The 18,197-nt window shown below is 44.2% G+C and overlaps 1 protein-coding gene across 2 annotated transcripts in view; it reads left to right on the forward strand.

Moving 5' to 3' along the window:
• The window catches only part of DOK6 (docking protein 6), a 724,151-nt gene that overhangs the window by 441,554 nt on the left and 264,400 nt on the right, over positions 1-18,197 (forward strand). For both annotated transcript variants that reach the window (XM_033933725.1, XM_033933726.1), the window contains one exon: positions 8,363-8,482. In XM_033933725.1, coding sequence (XP_033789616.1) covers positions 8,363-8,482 — 120 coding nt within the window. The remainder of the gene's footprint in view (positions 1-8,362; positions 8,483-18,197) is intronic.

Raw genomic sequence — 18,197 nt, forward strand, 5'->3', positions numbered from 1 at the left:
TTAAAGTGGGACCGGCATTGGCGGCCCTGTACGCCGACATGCAGAGTACGGGGCGTGTTCTCCCTACTCAGAGTCATGCCCATGTGGTGGTCTTACCGAAGCCTGGAAAGGATCCAGAGCTGGTGGGCTCCTACCGGCCCATATCCCTTTTGAACCAGGACATGAAGCTCCTTACAGCGATTTTGGCGCGCCGGTTGGCTCAGGTGATTCCTCACCTGATTCATGCTGATCAGGTTGGCTTTGTCCCGGGCCGTTTTGCCTCTGCCAATATTTTGCGGGCGTTGGTGGCCCTTGGGGGGGGGGGTAGAACTCGAGCGGGTGATGATCTATTTGCTAGCTTGGACGCGGAGAAGGCTTTCGATAAGGTGACTTGGCCTTATCTTTTCTGGGTCATGCAGCAATTCGGTATCTCTGGGTCCTTCCATCAGTGGATCATTCATCTCTACACGTCTCCTATGGCACAGCTATTTATCAATAAGTGTCGTACGCAGTCCTTCTCGTTGTATAGAGGTACACGGCAGGGTTGCCCTTTGTCTCCGCTTTTGTTTATTTTATCCCTAGAGCCCCTCGCCCAAAAGATTAGGACTTGTCCGGATGTCTCGGGTATCTGGATGGGCGCTGAGGAGTGCAAGATCTCTCTTTTTGCGGACGATATGTTGCTGTTTGTGAGTAGGGCGCGGGAATCGATTCCCTGTTTGACTGCCCTTATTGGGCAGTTTGGGGCATTTTCGGGACTTTGTATTAATTTCAGTAAGTCAGAGGCCTTACCAGTTTCTTCCCCGTGTGCCCCGTGATCTGATCTCAGTTTTCCATTCCGTTGGGCAGTTGGGGAACTTAAATATCTGGGTATTTTCCTTAGTGCGGACTGGTCCACTGTGTATCGCCGAAATATCTCTGACCGCTTGAAAACTTTGCAGGACTCTTGTGTGAGATGGGGCGAGCTGCCTCTTTCTTTGTGTGGCAGAATTGCTCTGGTGAAGATGGTGCTGCTCCCCAAACTCCTATATCCCTTGCAGATGCTCCCTCTTTGGATTAAGGCGGTGGATGAACGTTTTTATCGGTCTACTATTGGTTCCTTTATTTGGCATAATCGGAGGGCCAGAATTCGTTGGCGGACGCTTACTCAGAGTCGGGAAAGGGGGGGCTGGCTTTGCCAGATCTGCGTTTGTACAATGTTGCTGCCCTGATGAGATGGGTTCATGAGCTTTTTACTGCTGCTCCTCGCTTTGCCCCAGGGGGGTTGTTCGACTCTTGGACGGTGCCCCATAGAGTGTTTGCCTGTTTGACTTGCCCCCGGTGGAGGCGCCCTCGCTTGGGTCCTGCTTTGGTTTGGTTACTTCCCCTTTATAAGGCGTTGCGGTGGTGGAGACATCGGATTGGTCGGGGACAGGGCAATTGGGCTCTTCAGATGATCAGTCACAATCCTGACTTTCCCCCGGGTGTGGGATCCTCGGGGGGAGTGGGGACGCGTTTCGGCTCCTGTTTCTGCTTGGGTCATGTGTCTGCGTTGAGCTCTGATCCTTTTGTTTTTCCCTCCTATGACACCCTTCGTATTCAGTGGGCCTTGCCGCGTATGCCCTTTTTCGCTTACCTCCAGTTGAGGCATTTTTACATGGCTAGCCTTCGTCGTAATTTAGGGGGCGGCTCTTTCCTACGGGTGGACCAGATATTCTTGTCACTTCCTCCTGCTCTCAATTCTTTATCTTTTTGGTATCGGACTGCACGGGCGGAGAGGGCAGATACTTTGTTGCCCAGACTGTCCGCTAAATGGTCTGGAGACTTGGGGGAGGAGATAACTTCGGGGGAGCTTCAAGCATGTTTCTCCAATGTCACCTCTGGGGTTCGCAGTGCACAGCTACAGGAACTTCAGTTCAAATTGCTTCATCGTATTTTTTTTACTCGGCTCCGGGGTCTACAGGCGGGTCTGTGGGATTCGGCGGATTGCACGAAATGTGTGCGTGCGTCGGGGACTCTATTGCACATGTTCATTGAATGTCCGTCCTTGAGTGCTTACTGGAATGGGGTTTTGGATTTTCTTGTTCAGATCCTGGGGGTGCCAGTCCAGTGGTCTTATCGTATTTTGGTTTTGGGCCATGAGGTGGAGTTTTTGGATCAGGGTTTCACTACTGCTCAGTGGCGCTTTGTGTATGTTGCTCTCCTGGTCACCAAATGGGGGGGTCCTTCGCAAATGGATAGATGTGGAACCCCCGGTATTAGTGGGGTGGCACCAGGCATTGAGAGAGGTGGCCCATTGGGAGTTGAGGGGTGTGCAGGGACAGCCGGAGGGGCAGATCCTGCTGTATAAGTCTCTCTGGGAGCAGGCTCTTGTTGCGCTTGCTGCTTCTCTCTGATGCTGCTATCCTCTTCCTTTTCTCTTCTCTTCTCTTTCCTTTCTTCTCCTTTGTCTTTCGCTTCCTCCTCGCTTTTTTCATTCTTCTTTCTGTCTTTTCTTTCTATCTTTCTTTATTTCTTTCTCCTGTCGCTGAGGGGGGGGGGTAGTTTCTGTTTGGTTTGGGTTAGGTGTGGGGGGGTTCTCTTCTCTGAGGAAAAAGAAGGAGGTACACGGCCAGACTGATGGTTTTTTGTTTTTTTTTTCTCTGGTTCTTATCCATGGTCGTTCTGTGGGTTTTGGGTCTTGAGGGTATTGGCTGATTCTACGGGGTTTGGGGGTGGGGGGGGCTTGCCGTTCATTCTGAGTGCCTGGATGTTTCAGCTCTTCTCTCCTCTGCCCTTCCTGGCCTGTACCGTTTTTGCTATGTACTTGGCTATTGTTAGGTTGTATTACCATTGTCTGTCTGTGTGCTTCTTAATAAAAAACATTTCAAACCAAAAAAATAATAAGCTGTTAAACACATTTATATCAGTGAGACCTAAAATCTAGAGTTTTAGGAACATATATCAGGAATAAAAATATAAGGTCCCAGGGTGCCAAAGTAATTAATCTATAAGATAATAAACTTTTAAAATTCATAACATGAATACTTAAATACCCTAAAAACCTATTTATTTTTATTCCCCCCCATGAAATTAAAATTAATCAACCTCAAAATATTAGATAATTTCATAAATATCTGAATAAATAGGGATTCATAAAGGATGAATAAATAAATATTGAAGTATAATAACAAAATAAATACAATTTCTATATATATGGAAATTCATTAAAGTAATGAAATTACCTGGACCAACAAATTTAATTAATTTAACCATCTCACCATTACGCTAATAATTAATAGTTAAACATTTTGCCCTAAAACTACTTACAATTCATAACTACAGAACACATTGTATATTAATGGGCCTATTGTATGTGTTCCCATGACATAATCAATCACAATCAATCTTTCCTAACATCCTCAATCTTATCCTCCAAATAATATTGAATTACAACTTCTAATTAGGATCCCACAACTCTCTCACACTTGAATATGAAAAACAATAAAGCAGAAGTGCCAAACTGCCACCTACTTATTATTAATATTATTATGTGTTTGTTTTTTTGTGTTTGTTTTCCAGGACACTCTCCATGCACATGCATGAGCTACATTTGCTTGCATGAGGAATATCCCGAAACTCAGGCCAATGTGCAGGCTTTGGGGATTACAATCTGACTCTTCTTATTGTACTCATTTAAATCAACTCATGTTTAACCTCTAACACGTATATACAGGTTCTGAGATTAGCAAAGTAATGGGGTTTTTTTGGGGGGGGTTGTGAATGGGAGCATGAGGAGAAGAAATTTAATAATAGCAAAAGACATATAGAAAAAATAGGCCTCGCTCTCGGCTGTGGCAGTGACGGCATCCTTTGTGTGACTTTGGATGCTGAGAAACTGTTGTGTCCCTGGAGCCAGGACATGGACATGCGAGGCACCAAGCATGAAGCCGAACGGGGAACCAATCTTCGGGAAGCCGCCGCTGGAGATCGAGGGTGTGGCGTTCCTGCAACAGACGTGGGCTCAACATTGACAGACCATGGCTGGACTATCTTCCATGGTCCATGGCATTACTGCTCTCCTGGTTATTCCATGGCATTACTGCTCTCCTGGTTATTCAACGGCTGGCGGACAACCTGAGGTAGAGACAATCAAATGCGCCAGACTCTGCTGCAGCCGATCCAGTCATGGCTGTGAGACAGCAGGAGCGCTTGGACTCTGCTTTGCCCCCAGGCCGTCTGAAGAGAAGGAAGATGAGGGCTCAGGCGGCTCATCTTGCATTCAGTCAGAACGCGAGCTCTCGGCTATGAAGCGTGTGTGAGGCCCGGAACATCAAAGCCTTCCCACAATTGAATAAGTGTAATAACAGAAGGAAGCACTCAGCTGGGCAAGAGTCTAATGGCAGCGGAGCGTATGGAAGCGGCGATGTTGAAAGACAAGCAAATCTCCATGGCGTATCCGCACTGACAGGCCCGCCCCCGAATCCCCGAGTCAAGCTGCACTCACCCTCCTGCATCCATCGGGATCTCCATCAAAGGCAGTGGCCACGGGCCCATCCAGTTGTGAGTAAAATCAGCAGGCAGCAGAGGCCCAAACAAATGGGCTCATAAAAACACAGATCCCCAAATATTGAATGAAGGCAGTTGAAGGCCGCATCGATTGCTCCGCCCTCTCTCTCCGTCAGCACTAACCTCCTCTGACATCAGGTATATATCTGCATATGATTAATATAATAAGCTGTACCTTCTATTTAAGTATAGAATCCTCTTTTGTTTTTTGAATGGGAAAAAAAACCTGCTCACATAGTTCCATTACAGTTTAAAGTCAGTTGAGACGTCCAGTTCCAAATATTAAAATAAATTAGAACCATAAAACAGTGAAACTTCTTTAATTCTCTTAAATTCAGAGAATCACATAAAATAAATATAAAAATAAGAGTAAAAACACAGTTTCCACTGACAAGATTGATCATTCAGTTCATAGGTATTTCTTGTTTCGACAAAAATTCTTTCAGACTTTCAGGGTCTTCAAACTGATAAAATTTGTCCTTATAAGTAACCCTCATCAGAGCTGGGTAATAAAGCCCATACTTAGCCTCAAGCTCTCTTAATGGTTGCCTCAATTGAAGGAATTGCTTATGAAGCAGCACTGTCTCTTTTGCAAAGTCTGGGACGAACATAAGTTTTGAATCCTTATAATATATATTTTTTGTTTCTTCTGCCACCTTTAGGATCTCCAAAACCTGTTGGAAGTGCAGTAGGCGTAAAATTACTGGCCTGGGTCTTGCCTGGTCTTGAGGTCTCCTTCCCGGGATCTTATGTGCCCTTTTTATTTCAAGTGGCACTTTTAAATTGATGAGAAGTATTTTGGAGATTATTTCCTCCAAAAAAGATGTTATATTTCTCCCTTCTGCCCCTTCCTTTAAACCCAGGATTCTTATATTCTACCTTCTTGACCAGTTTTCAAAGTCCTTCATCCTCTTTTCCATTGCTTTTAAGATCTTATGATCCATTTTATATTGCTGCTGCTCTTGTTCTACTTTCTCCACTCTGACCTCAATCTGATCCATTCTGTTGGTAATCATATCCATTTTATTACTCATATTTGCCATCTCTTCCTTCATCCCAGTCAGAGCTAGTCTGATGTTTCTCAGGTCCTCCAATAACTTAATCATATCCAATGCATCTACAGGCAGAGGAGTCTTGTCAGGGGTGGGTGGGTCTTCCATTAGCCTTTTTGTCTTACCAGCAGATTTTGTAGCAGTTTCAGGCATATGCTGTTTATTGGAAGCCATTAGTGGAGATTTTTCAGATTTTTTGTCTTAAAAAGAGAAAAAATTGTAAAGCTGTGAACCAGTAAGAGTGCCCAGGGAAGGGAGCTCTACAGCTACGCAGCCATCTACTATGTCTCCAAGTTCTGGAATCCTGGAAGCCATTTTAAAAACTGGCATAACATAGGTCACCCTCCAGTCCTCAGGTACTACAGATGATTTTTGTGACAGGTTACAGATCACTATCAGCAGATCAGAAATTTAATATTTTTCAGTATCCTGGGATGTATACCATCTGGCCCAGGTGATTTATCACTCTTTAGCTTGTCAATTTGGCTTAATACATTTTCCAGGTTTACCAATATTTTTTTTGAGTTCTTCCACATCATCACAGCTTTCTAATTGTGTTCTGTAAAAAGGTGCGTGTAAATTATAATGTGTGGATCTTACAAGGAGTATACTCATGGGAGAGGCATTAGTGGTTCATGGGCATTCTTAAAAATTATGGACACTGTTATGGAATGCACTTAATCTGCACAGAATTTTAGCATAAATGATCACATCTAAATTTTAGTCATGGGGCAGGCTACTACCCATATTTTATAAACCACACTTAACTTTTATACAATAGCACTATGCATGTTTTTCATGCTGATTTTTTTCCATGGTATATAAAGAATTTACCCCATTATGTGTAGGTCTCTAGTCATTCCACAAAAATTACCCTATAAGATCCTAAACTTGTTAGATATCAAAAACTAAGAAGGATTATCCAGAACTAATATTTGTATGAGAGCCCATGAAGACACAGTAGAATGGGAAGTATGAGCTGCAGAAAGTAAAGTAGTAGTCTCAATCACAAGGGTAGGTGAGTGATTTGCTTATGCCTGTAATATCCAAGGTACTTTTCCTCACTTTAGTGCAGTAATTCCTCTCTGATGAAAACAGTACAAGTAGTAATATATATACTGTATATATATATATTTGTTTCATAAGATATAGAACATATAGCCCAGATAAACAAAAGACTGTTCAAAATATATTTCTGTAACAAGATAATAGGATTATCTATTTTATTGCTTAAAATCATTATTGTACCGTTTGAATATTTTGCTTCTTATCTAACTGTGCAGTATGGGGCTCATAATCAAAAGAAAAAACATCTAAAAAGTGGCCTAAATGGCTACTTGGACGATCAAAAAGCCTGATCGTCCAAGTACCCATAATCAAAGCTGGTTTTAGACGTATCTAAAACCAGCTTAGGCCTTTCCCCTGTCTCTAAATGCACAGAGCAAAGAGGCATTTTTAGAGGAGAGGAAAGGGCGGGTGGTGGGCGGGAGGTGGGCCGACCTACACCTAGGCATACAGCAGGTATAACCAAAACATTTGACAGGTTGCCTAGTCGGCACTTATACGTTTGACTTAGATCAAGTCAAAACAGGTATAAGTGCCGAAAAAGGGGCCGCTGAGCTGATTGTGGCTGCTACGATCAGCTCAGCGGCCCCAGCAAACTGCCTACCCCCTACAGCACTGATCACGGCAGGAGAGATGACTCATCTCCCCTGCGGCGATCCCCCCCCCCCCGACAACAATCAGGGCAAGAGGGAGCCCAAGCCCTCTTACCGCCGCGGCACCCCGACTCCCTGATTACGTTCAGAGCAAGAGGGAGCCCAAGCCCTCTTGCCCGGTGGCACCCCAACTCCCCGATTACGTTCGGGGCAGGAGGGAGCCCAAGCCCTCCTGCCCCGGGCACCCCCGAACTCCCTGATGACATCTGCCTGGGCAGGAGGGGTTGGGCTCCCTCCTGCCCGATCTTGTATAGGGTGGAGGGTGGTTGGCGAGAGGCCAGGAGGGCCTGGGCTCCCTCCTGGCCCGATCGTAATCGGGGGGCCGCAGGGCAGGAGGGCTTGGGCTCCCTCCTGCCCGATTGAATTCAGGGGGGTTGGGGATCGCGGGGTAGGAGGGCTTGGGCTCCCTCCTGCCGCGATATCGTCAGGGAGTTTGGGGGTGCCCAGGGCAGGAGGGCTTGGGCTCCCTCCTGCCCCGAACATAATCGGGGAGTTGGGGTGCAGCCCGGGCAGGAGTGCTTGGGCTCCCTCCTGCCCTGATGTCGTCAGGGAGTTCGGGGGTGCCCGGGGCAGGTGGTCTTGGGCTCCCTTTTGCCCCATTGTCGTGGGGGGGGGAGGGTTGGGGTGGATTCTGTAACCGGTGTTGTTTTTGACAGACACCGGTTACAGAATCCAGCTTTTAGGCGAAGGACTGGCTCCTCCTTTGCCTAAAAGCTCTTGTTTTGGACGTTTGGAGCTTAGGCTTTTTTTAAGTTGATTATAGGGTATAAGTTTAGACATAGTGGTGGTCTGGGCGTTTAAACAGCTGAACGTAGAGGCAGGCCATTATAAAAAAAACCTCCTTTTGGACTTTTTTTTTATTATGGACATTTTCCCTGCTTCTACTTTCAACGTTTAAGGCCTTAGGCCAAAAGGGGACTTAGACCTTTTTTTTGATTATGCCCCTCCACGTTCTCAGAAAGTTCACATTAGAGAAAATTATTTTCTCTCCTTTCCTTATGGAAAATGAGTTGGTACATTGATGTGACTGGAACAGAGAAGTACTCTTCAAACATGTCTCTGATATGCTTCATGTTTATTCATTTGCAGAGCTGGAAGCAGAAGAATGGTGTAAACATCTTTGTATGGAGTGTTTAGGAAACAAGCTGAATGACATAAGCCTTGGGGAACCAGATCTCCTTGCTGCTGGTGTTCAAAGAGAACAAAATGGTAGGTAATTTCCTTACTATTTTTGTTTCCATCACAAAAAAGAAACAACCCAGGCTCTCATAGTAACCTGGATCTTTAAAATAATCAAGTTGAGTTACAGATGTTATGTTATGTTGTTAGGTTTTCTATTTCGCCTTTACCTATTCAGTTCAAGGTCAGATTACATTACAAGAGGTTGGGTCAGTTACCCAGGAAGTTACAATGGACAGTTTGACACACGCATTCAATAATGTTGCTAGTATAAGTAGACCAGTACAGTTATTAATACAGTTAAGTCATAGTTACAAATACATAGTGTCACACCCCCGGTACCGAGTAGTCAGAATGGCTACCGGGAGGTGTGCAAAACACAGTCCCTGGCGTGCCTTCACGGGTTGAAGGCCCTGCTGGTGCTAATATGAGGAGCCAAAATAAAGTTCAGAACAGCCTGGTTCTCCTCAAAATAATAAGTCTTTAATGCACAACCTAGCTTAATTCAGCCATGTGCTTAATGCTCAAAAGTTTAAGGCAAAACAAAAGAAACAAATACAAACAAAACTTGGTCTTGCCCAAGATTACACTTAGCCTTTCCTCAGGTAAGTATAACAGTCCTTAGTCAGCTTGTTCACACCAGCAAAGGATAACTGCAAGAACAGGAGTGGATCAACTAGCACAGTCGTTATAGCAGTTAATCCTAAAAGTTCATTGCCTTCAATAAAGCACACTGTAGTTGCCTAGCTTCAATCAGGCCTCTCCAACCAGCTTCAATTAACTGGTGGAGATGGGGAATTGCTGAATCCACAATTAAACGCTGCCAATACTGGCCCCACAATCCCAGCCCAAGGATCTTCTGTGGATTCTCCCCTCAATTCCCACTAACATTCAGTGGCACAGTTCTCCAAACAGAGGAAAGAAAATCAAAACATACTTCCTCTGAAATATTGCACAGTCCCTCAGTAGTGAGCTTGGTAATGCTCACTCTCCCAGCACAAGTCTCAGCATTCAAAAACAAAACACAGTCAGCAATCCAAAAAGCCAAAATCAAACTTAGCTTAGTTCCATGGGCGCTTCCTCAGGTTCCAGGTAAGTGTCCATCTCTTCCTCAGACCGAGAGCAGACCGGCTGGTTCACCAAGGGGACAGCTTCCAAGTCTTCCATCTTGATCTCATTTGTTGGCCAAGAGTCTCCTTCCACTGCTGGATCCAGACTGACTCTTCCAAGCTTGCTCTGCTGGCTTTGACCAGACCTGAGAAAGCCACGCCCTAACCTGAGTGGGGGATGGGCTGGCTTTTGCTGAGCCTTCTGTTGCTGTTCAATTCGCCTCAGCAGCTGAGTGCCAGAATGACTAGGAGCCTGCCTGCTAGGGTGCATTTTGCTAGGGGCTGCTTTAGGCTTAGGGAAGTTACTAAACTCATCCTGCTTCCCCTCCCCCCAGGGCTCCTGCTCTTGAGCACTCTCATAAGGGCTAGAGTCTTGCTGTCTGCTGCTGGAAGGGCTGCCACATTGATCAGCTCTCCTAAAGTTTAGGGGTTTTTGTCTTTTTCCTGGCACAAACCTAACTTCAGTGCCGGGTTTGTGACAATAGTTACAAGTTCAAATAGGTCATCTTTGACTCATTGTTATGTCCCAGGAGTTGCGTTGGACAGTTTAGAAATGGGCTTTTACAATTACCATTTCAACTACTTCCGAGTTGGCTCCCTGTCATGTTACAGAAATGCTTTTAAAAGTTTTCTGATCCTGAGATTGTGGTCACAAGAGTAAGTGGTAGTTGGTTCTAGCATTTTGCTAATTGATATTGGATGATGTAACAGGTAGGACCCTGTCTCATTCAGAGATTCTGCTGCAAATCCTATTCCTGACATACCAGTGCCTATTCCTAGGACCCGAAAGCAAACAGTAATAATAATAATAATTTATTTTTATATACCTCCATACCCGAAAGTTCTAGGTGGTTCACAACAATCAAGCGCAGTACATACAATGCAATACATACAGTGCAAATGCATACATCAGATTAAGATCTTCTGAAGATTCCGCAAAATAAAATGCTAACTATATAAAGAATTACAAACAATTTAAAATAGGATAAAAAGTTAGGTTAAAAGAATAAACAACATAAGATTCTAGCCTGTTAAATAGTTGTGTTTGTATCTGTTTTCTAAAGTAAAGGTAAGAGGAAGCTTCTAACATCATTTTGGTCTGACAGGCAGGTAGCACACATGGAAGAGAGTCAGAGAATAGGACAGAGTGCAGCAAGAGCTCAGAATACCTACATTGAATCCTATTATTCCTTATTCAAAACTACAGAAGTAAAAACTCCTTTTAAACCTACATCTTTCCAAGCTGACACACACAGGGTTAAGGAAAGGGGTGGAGTCAGCAAGGCTGACATGTCTCAAGCAGGGCTAGAGCCCGGGAAGAATAAAGCTTCCTCAGCTGAGAGCTGGAGGGAGGAGTGGCAGGAACAGGACGAGCTAGAACAGCCTGAGAAACGGAGAAGCAGGGCTGCTGAACTGGAAGATCTCCCAGGCACAGTGGAAAGTACTGTCTGCTCTCCAAAGCCTTTGCTTCATTCAAGGTGTCCATATGCAACTTCCAGGCAGAGCAGGAATCATTTGCCCAGAGCCAGGTTAGCTTTTGAGGGGGAGATCCCTGGGAAGAACTGTAAGCAGGCTGGCTGGGAGAAATGGGAGTTTGTGCAGTATGGGGGAAGGGAACTACATGGCAGAGAAGTAACTCCTATGGCGGTAAATGAACCATAGTTTGGAAATGATATTGTAGATTATCCTTTAGAATTTTATGAAACAGAGGAAAGAATGTGTGAGGAAGGCATGGAAGAATAAACCTTATTTAGATAAGAAGCTTTCCTGGTTAGAAGTAAAACAAGGATCCTGTAACTGAAAAGGATTTGAAACTCAGATTGTTGGAATGTGGGGACAGGTGTGTTGGTTAAATGAGCTTTGTTGTAGTGGGGGAGAAAAGCCCAGCAGTGTTGCAATTGAAGCCAGATTTAAAACCAGGGCTGTTGCAAGTACCAAAGTTTATCCCTGTCCAGAGATATTGTATACTTGGGAACATGGGAGGTGTACAGGGTCCATTTTTGGGTGGAGCTTGTTCCCACACCTACTGGTCCCAGCTAGAGAGAGTCAGGGCAGTAAGGTGAAAGAGTTCTTTGGAGCTAGGCACAGAAGTGTGTGCTTTAATTAGACTATGGAGAATAGTAGCAGTCTGTGAATTGAGTGCAGGCAGGAGCGCTGCCTGGAGTGGCTTACAGGGCTGAGAGAAGCCAACGTGAGCCCATTTGCCAAGGCTGCTTGGACTGAGATAAGGCAGCAGTCCGGGGGCAAAGACTGTGAAACCAATTGGCTGTTTGTTTTGGGTTTGGAAAAGAATATTTGTTTTGATTTGGAAAATAAGAGAAATCTGTGTAGAAATTGTACAGTGGGCTGTATATTGCAGTATTGACTGAGTTGAAAGCCCGGATAATGGATTTTGCACCCAATTGCTCTGTTTAGGGAATTGTCAAAGAAAATAAAACTTTTTGATTTTTAAAGTGCAAAAAGGAAAAAAAAAAAGACTGTTTATTTGGTGAAACCTATGCACCTCACTGGCCACTCTGTGGGGACTAGAACTGAGTGTGCGTGGCCGGGGCACAACCCCGCCACACACGATAAGGTAATTTTATTGTTGCATGCTGGGAATTTTAGGTGGAAAAGATTTCTGGTGGAATATCAGTTGGAGATACCCTGGAATAGGTTGGCCAACTCTGTTAGGTAGTCGGGGCATTCCCTCTCAGGATCTTAAAGTCAGTGATGACACAGGGACAAATGTTTCCCCGTCCCCACAGGAATTCATTTTCCCGTCCCAACCCTGTGAGTTCTTTTCCTGTCCCTGCCCCATTCCTGCAAGTTCTACCCTCATCTGCACAAGCCTCAAACAGTTCAAAATCATGTGTTCGAAGCTTGTACAGTTAAGACACAGCTTACAGGAATAGGGTAGGGACAGGGACAGCAACAAAACTCATGAGATTGGGGCAGGGAAATTGAGTTCCTGTGGGGACAGGGAAATATTTGTCCCCATGTCATTCTCTAATGCCTAATTTAAACTTGATCTTTGCAATTATGGGTTTCCGATGTAGTTTCATATAGTAGGGTTGTAAGTGTTCTGATTTCCATAGTCCATATATGAGTCTTACTTCTACATTTTGAACTAGTTGTAGATGCAATAGCAATGTTTTAGAGCAAAGAACTGATACATTACAGTAGTCTAGTCAAGATAGGATTAGGAATTGCACTAAATTTCGGAAAGTCTCTGTTTCAAAGTATTTTCTGATGGATCCTAGCTTTCTCATCACAAGGAAAGATTGTTTTATTATTGATTGTACATGGCTCTTCATGTATAGGTGGTTATCAATTTCTGCTCCTAAGATAAGAGAGTGTAATACTAATGGAAAGTCTGTTTTGTTTACTGTAATCCTTGGGGTGGAGTGTAGGTCGGTTGAGGGTCCTATTCAAAGGAATTTGGTTTTGTTCTTATTTAGTTTGAGGCAGTGGGTTGAAGACAAGTTTTCTATGATGTGGGTCCATTTTTTGACAGTGATGAGGATATTGACTAATGCAGCTGTTACAGTTAGAATGATCATTATGTCATCCACATAGATGAAATATTTTATATGTGTGAGATCTAGGTTGTCTCCCACGGATTGCATTAGGAGGTTGAACACCGATGGTGAAAGTGGGGATCCTTGGCGGAACCTTCTGGTAGGGTGCCAACTACCAGGAAGTTCACCATCCTGATGTACAGCATAGTGCCAGGTGGTTAGGAAGCCTTGGAACCAGGACAGGCCTGGGCTGCTAAATCCAAAATCACTGTCGATAGACATTTAATCAAAGTCTACTAGGTCAAAAACGCTGCTTAGGTCAAATTGTATTATGATTGCGCTGTGATCCTTATTTAGTAGTTCTTTGCTGTATGTTACTAGTGCTGTGACCACTGTCACAGTGCTGTGATTTCTCCTGAATCCTGACTGTGAAGGGTGGCGGATATTGAAGCATTGTAAGCAGTATGTCTTGTACATTTTTTTCAAAATTGCATAGGTAAGGCACTCACTCAGGAAACCAGTGATAAAGGGCACTACAATCCCAGTCTGGTCTAACTTCAGACTTCTAAAGGGTTAGATGCTAGACTGGGATTTTGGTAACATTTATCATCAGCACCCTGAACCACTGCCTCACCTGGTCCAATAGGAGAGGGGGACTTGAGATAACAAATCACAGGTGAAGGGAGAGGTAATGGAGGGAAAGATATCAGATTGAAGGTGGGAGAGGGAAGCATGCACCAAAGCAAAATTTGGCTGAGGGTGCTACAGTCCCTTGAACCAGCCCTTGAGCTAGGTCCTGTACCTATTCATGCTCCTTCTGAGATTAGAAACAAATGTGGAATTCAAAAAAATCAATAGATAAGGATTCAATTTCTTGTCTTCTGATATGCCCATACAGACTAACACACTTTTTCATTATTCTTAATTTTTTTTTCTTCTTACTTTTCTTACAGTATGATTAAATTAATTAAAGGGGCAAGAAAGACCTCAGACCGTTTGCTAGTCATTACAAGCCAGCCAAATGGCTGTTCAGCTAGCTTACACAATGCTATAATCACTGGTCTCCTTCCACCCCCATAACATCTTAAGTATGCTTGTTGTGGCTATATTATTAAATAATTTTTCTCATTAAAAGATATTTCTGAATACTTGGCAACAACAAATTTATACAGCCATTCATCCAGTCAACATCTGATAATTGTAGAATCGTTGATTCTAAATACTGATTCTAACGGACCTGTTTCGCCCACTGCTTCATCAGAGAATCAATCCAAAGAACAGACTGGAAATATTCAAGTATATGTACTGAATGTCAATTATCACCATGAATGCCTACAATAAACGATTGGAAAAATGCAATTAGACCAAAACTATTCTCATCACAGATCTACATGCACATCAGCAATCATCTTTAAAATCACCATGCATACATACTGGGCTAGCTGGATCCTAAAACACTAAGGGCCTCTTCTATCAAACTGTGCTAGCAGTTTTTAGTGCAGAGAGCCGCGCTGCTCCCGACGCTCATAGGAACTCTATAAGTGTCGGGAGCAGCGTGGGCCATTCACCGCAGCTCACCGTGCTACAAACTGCTAGCGCAGTTTGATAGAAGAGGTCCTAAGTTAGATAAATTGGAAAAGCCAACAACTCAACAGTGAATTAGTGAAGAATCATGGGCTATTCATCGAAATTTGAGTTTATTAAAATAACTCACTACGTTCTAATTTAAAAAAAAATATATAATGACACCATAACCTGCTAAATGCTGGTTCACAAGAGAATGTAAGGCATGATAATCACAAACTTAGCCCCCCTTTCCCTATAATCCCCTGAAACAGTCGGCTTACCAACCTAAATCATTAACAACTATCTCCAGTTGTCCATAAAATGAAATCCAAATGATTACTGATTTTCAGCGTTTTCTGACATTTTAGAATGAGGTCTTATGCGAGTGAGGTTTTAGCCAATCACTTTGCTTTTCGCCTATAATGGGGCGTGACCTATATTTAAGTTTGCCGCGGCATCGGGTCACGTTAGAGATGCCATTATATGCGGCGTGTCGGCAAAAGCGGTTGATGTTAAAGTGCTGCTTGAAGTCGTAGTAACGATTATTCTCATAATAGTAAGTATTTGAATATCGATGATCTTTACAACAGTAAGCATTTAAATTTCAGTGGGGGGAGGTAGAACTGTTAATGATTTAGGTCGGTTATTTATTTGTAGCATTTATATACCACTTACCATCTAAGTGGTTTTACATTCAGGTACTCTCACATTCTATCTAATGTACCTGGGGCAATGGGGGATTGAGTGACTTGCCCAGGGTCACAAGGAGTAGCTTGGGATTTGAACCCACAACCTAAGTGTGCTGAGGCTGTAGCTCTAACCACTGTGCCATACACTTATGTTATGTTCAATGGTGTGCGGGATCCTGAGTACCACTAGTTAGTGCAGTGTTCTTCAATGCAAGACCTGGGGGCCAATGGCAGGCCCAGAAGACCTCTGGGGCTGCCCTCATTGTCATTCTGATTTTTTTCCCCAATACTCCTTCCTTCTCTGTCTAAGCTTAGGTCAGAAAAGGGGGAAGTGGATGGGAGGAAGAGCAACATGTTTGAAGGACATTTTTCAATAGGTTTACTAAAGTGTGTTATTACAGTATGGGAACTGCAATAAATAATATATACTGTATTAATGCTTATTAGTGAATGCCAATATAGTAGCACACTTCTGTAAATCTAGCTCACAGTAGTAAAAATAATTGAATACAGAACAGTAGTTATATCAGCTACATCTGCAACAGTCATTTAAATTCATACTGTGAAACCACAAACTACGTATCCTGAATTTGCTGCTACTAACAGAAAAAACACAAAACGAAAATGTCAAATAAATCTTACAATGTGCTATTAGTCAGCAAACTTTTAAAAGCCAGGGATGGACATATGGCTCTCTTTTGTATTACATTCTTTGACCAATACTATGAATCTGACACATTTGGAGCTGAACTCAGCAGACAGTAAAATCTAATAGCTTAAATTTTTCATCTCAGTCAACAGAGACTAAAGCTGACAGAAATCTCCTTCTTCAATAAACACTTCAGGACCCTCAGGAACAGCTGACAAAATCTCTCAAGATTTTATTATGTTTAAATTACTCCTCCTTCTTTAGGATTGCAAATCCCCTGCCTAATGTTCGGCATTGCTAGAGGTTCCATTCTAACTTGCCTGGCAGCAGAAGCTGGTGCCAGCTTATTATAGTGCTGGCAATGAAGCGTACTTGGAGGAAATTGTGCTAAAATGTGCCACTTATCATTAATTTGCAACAGGCTTGTACATAGCCTGGGTGCCAGTCGTAATGCTGAGACTGAGTGCAAAGATAAGCTGGGGAGATAATGGAGATAAAGTAGGAGGATGCAGCTTCTTTAAAACATTCCAACATGCCCTTCGGTGAGCTGTCAATTAACCAGGGACCTTTGGTTTGTGTATGAACAGTTGTATTATGTGGTCCAGTACACATTCTCACTGTAGCCTAGTAAAACACATGATTACATTTGAAATTTAGTATGGAAGGTTGAAGGGCAGTACAGTGGAACCTTGGTTTACGAGCATAATTCGTTCCAGAAGCATTCTCGTAAACCAAAGTGCTCGAATATCAAAGCGAGTTTCCCCATAGGAAATAAGGGAAACTCGCTTGATTTGTTTCCCCCCCCCCTCCAAGGCCACCGGCGCTGCTCGTTTCCACCCCACCCCACCACATCCCAAAAAGACCCTGCCTGTGAACGCCCCCCCACCGAGAACCAGCATCGCCCCCTTCTCGCGAATACCCCGAGAGCTAGCATTGCCCGCCCAAACTCAAACGCTTACCCCGATCTGGCACCAGCACGCAGCACCAACCCATAGGACATGCCTGCAGATCCTGCCTCTCATCGCTGGGCTGGGCCTTGAGCATCTGCCAGAGAGAGCGGGAGCCAAAAGGCCTTGAACATGCGCAGATGCTCAAGGCCCAGTGGCAATAGGCAGGATCTTCAGGCACTGGCACTGGCACTTCCTGTGGATTGGTGCTGCGTGCTGGTGCTAGATCGGGGTAAGGGTTTGGGTTTGGGTGGGCGGGTGATGCTGGTTCTTGGGGCGGGTGTTCACGGGTGGGGGGGCCTTGTCGGTTCTCAGGGGGGGCTCGCAAATTGAGTCAACATTCGGATTGCGAGGCACGATTTGCTTGAGTGTTTTGCTCGTCTTGCAAAACACTCGCAAACCGCATTACTCGCAAACCGAGGTTTGACTGTACTGTGAAACAAGGCAACATGGATTCAGATTCTACTTTCAACTTTCCCTATGCACCCTCAACTACTACTAATACTGCTAGTATGCCATATAATCGATAGACAGACACTAAAGAGAGGAGAAGGTTGAAGACAAATGAAAAATACAGAAGAAAAATGGATTGTTAATGTAGTTATGACATTAGGCTAGCATTTCCTGGTTTTCTTCTTCCCTACTGTCCAACAACAGAAGGCTTGGTTGCAGTGGAATCTGAAAGAGAATCTGTTATACAATAAGGGGTTGATTATAATCAGGCTGCTGAAAATTAGGTGGCAGTAGGCGTCCTACCGCTGCCTAACTTAATTGTTTTAATTAGTGGTAAACGACACGGTAATTGACGCATCATTTAAAACCAATTAAAAGGTGATTTAATAAAAATAGCCGCCGCTATGCAGCTTCCCTGACTGGCGCCTGTCACCCTGGTGGCTAGCGGTACATAGTGATGCCAAAGCCCGGAAGGGGGCGTAGTTAGCGGCTGCGCTGGCTTTGTTGTCACTATGCGCAGCTGGCTTCGATTCTGCTGTGACCCTAGGCACCGAAAATGTAGGCCTGTGACGTTTCTGGCACCCAGGGTCCCGTGAAGATTTTGGAAGCAGCACCTGTTGATGATTGACAAGCGGCAGGCGCCCGTTTTGTAAGTGCCTGATGTGGCAGGCGCCAATTCCAGAACCATCCCCTAAGAGTCTGGTATTCAAAGCAGTTACCTGAGTAGCACCAGCTGCTACCCAGATAAGTGCTGCAGACCACCCCCAGCATTATTCAGATAGCACTGGAGTAGTCTGGGGGTAGAGCTGGGAGTTGTCCTAAGTGTAACAAT

Source organism: Geotrypetes seraphini, chromosome 2 (genome assembly GCF_902459505.1).
Source record: "Geotrypetes seraphini chromosome 2, aGeoSer1.1, whole genome shotgun sequence".
Taxonomy (NCBI): domain Eukaryota; kingdom Metazoa; phylum Chordata; class Amphibia; order Gymnophiona; family Dermophiidae; genus Geotrypetes; species Geotrypetes seraphini.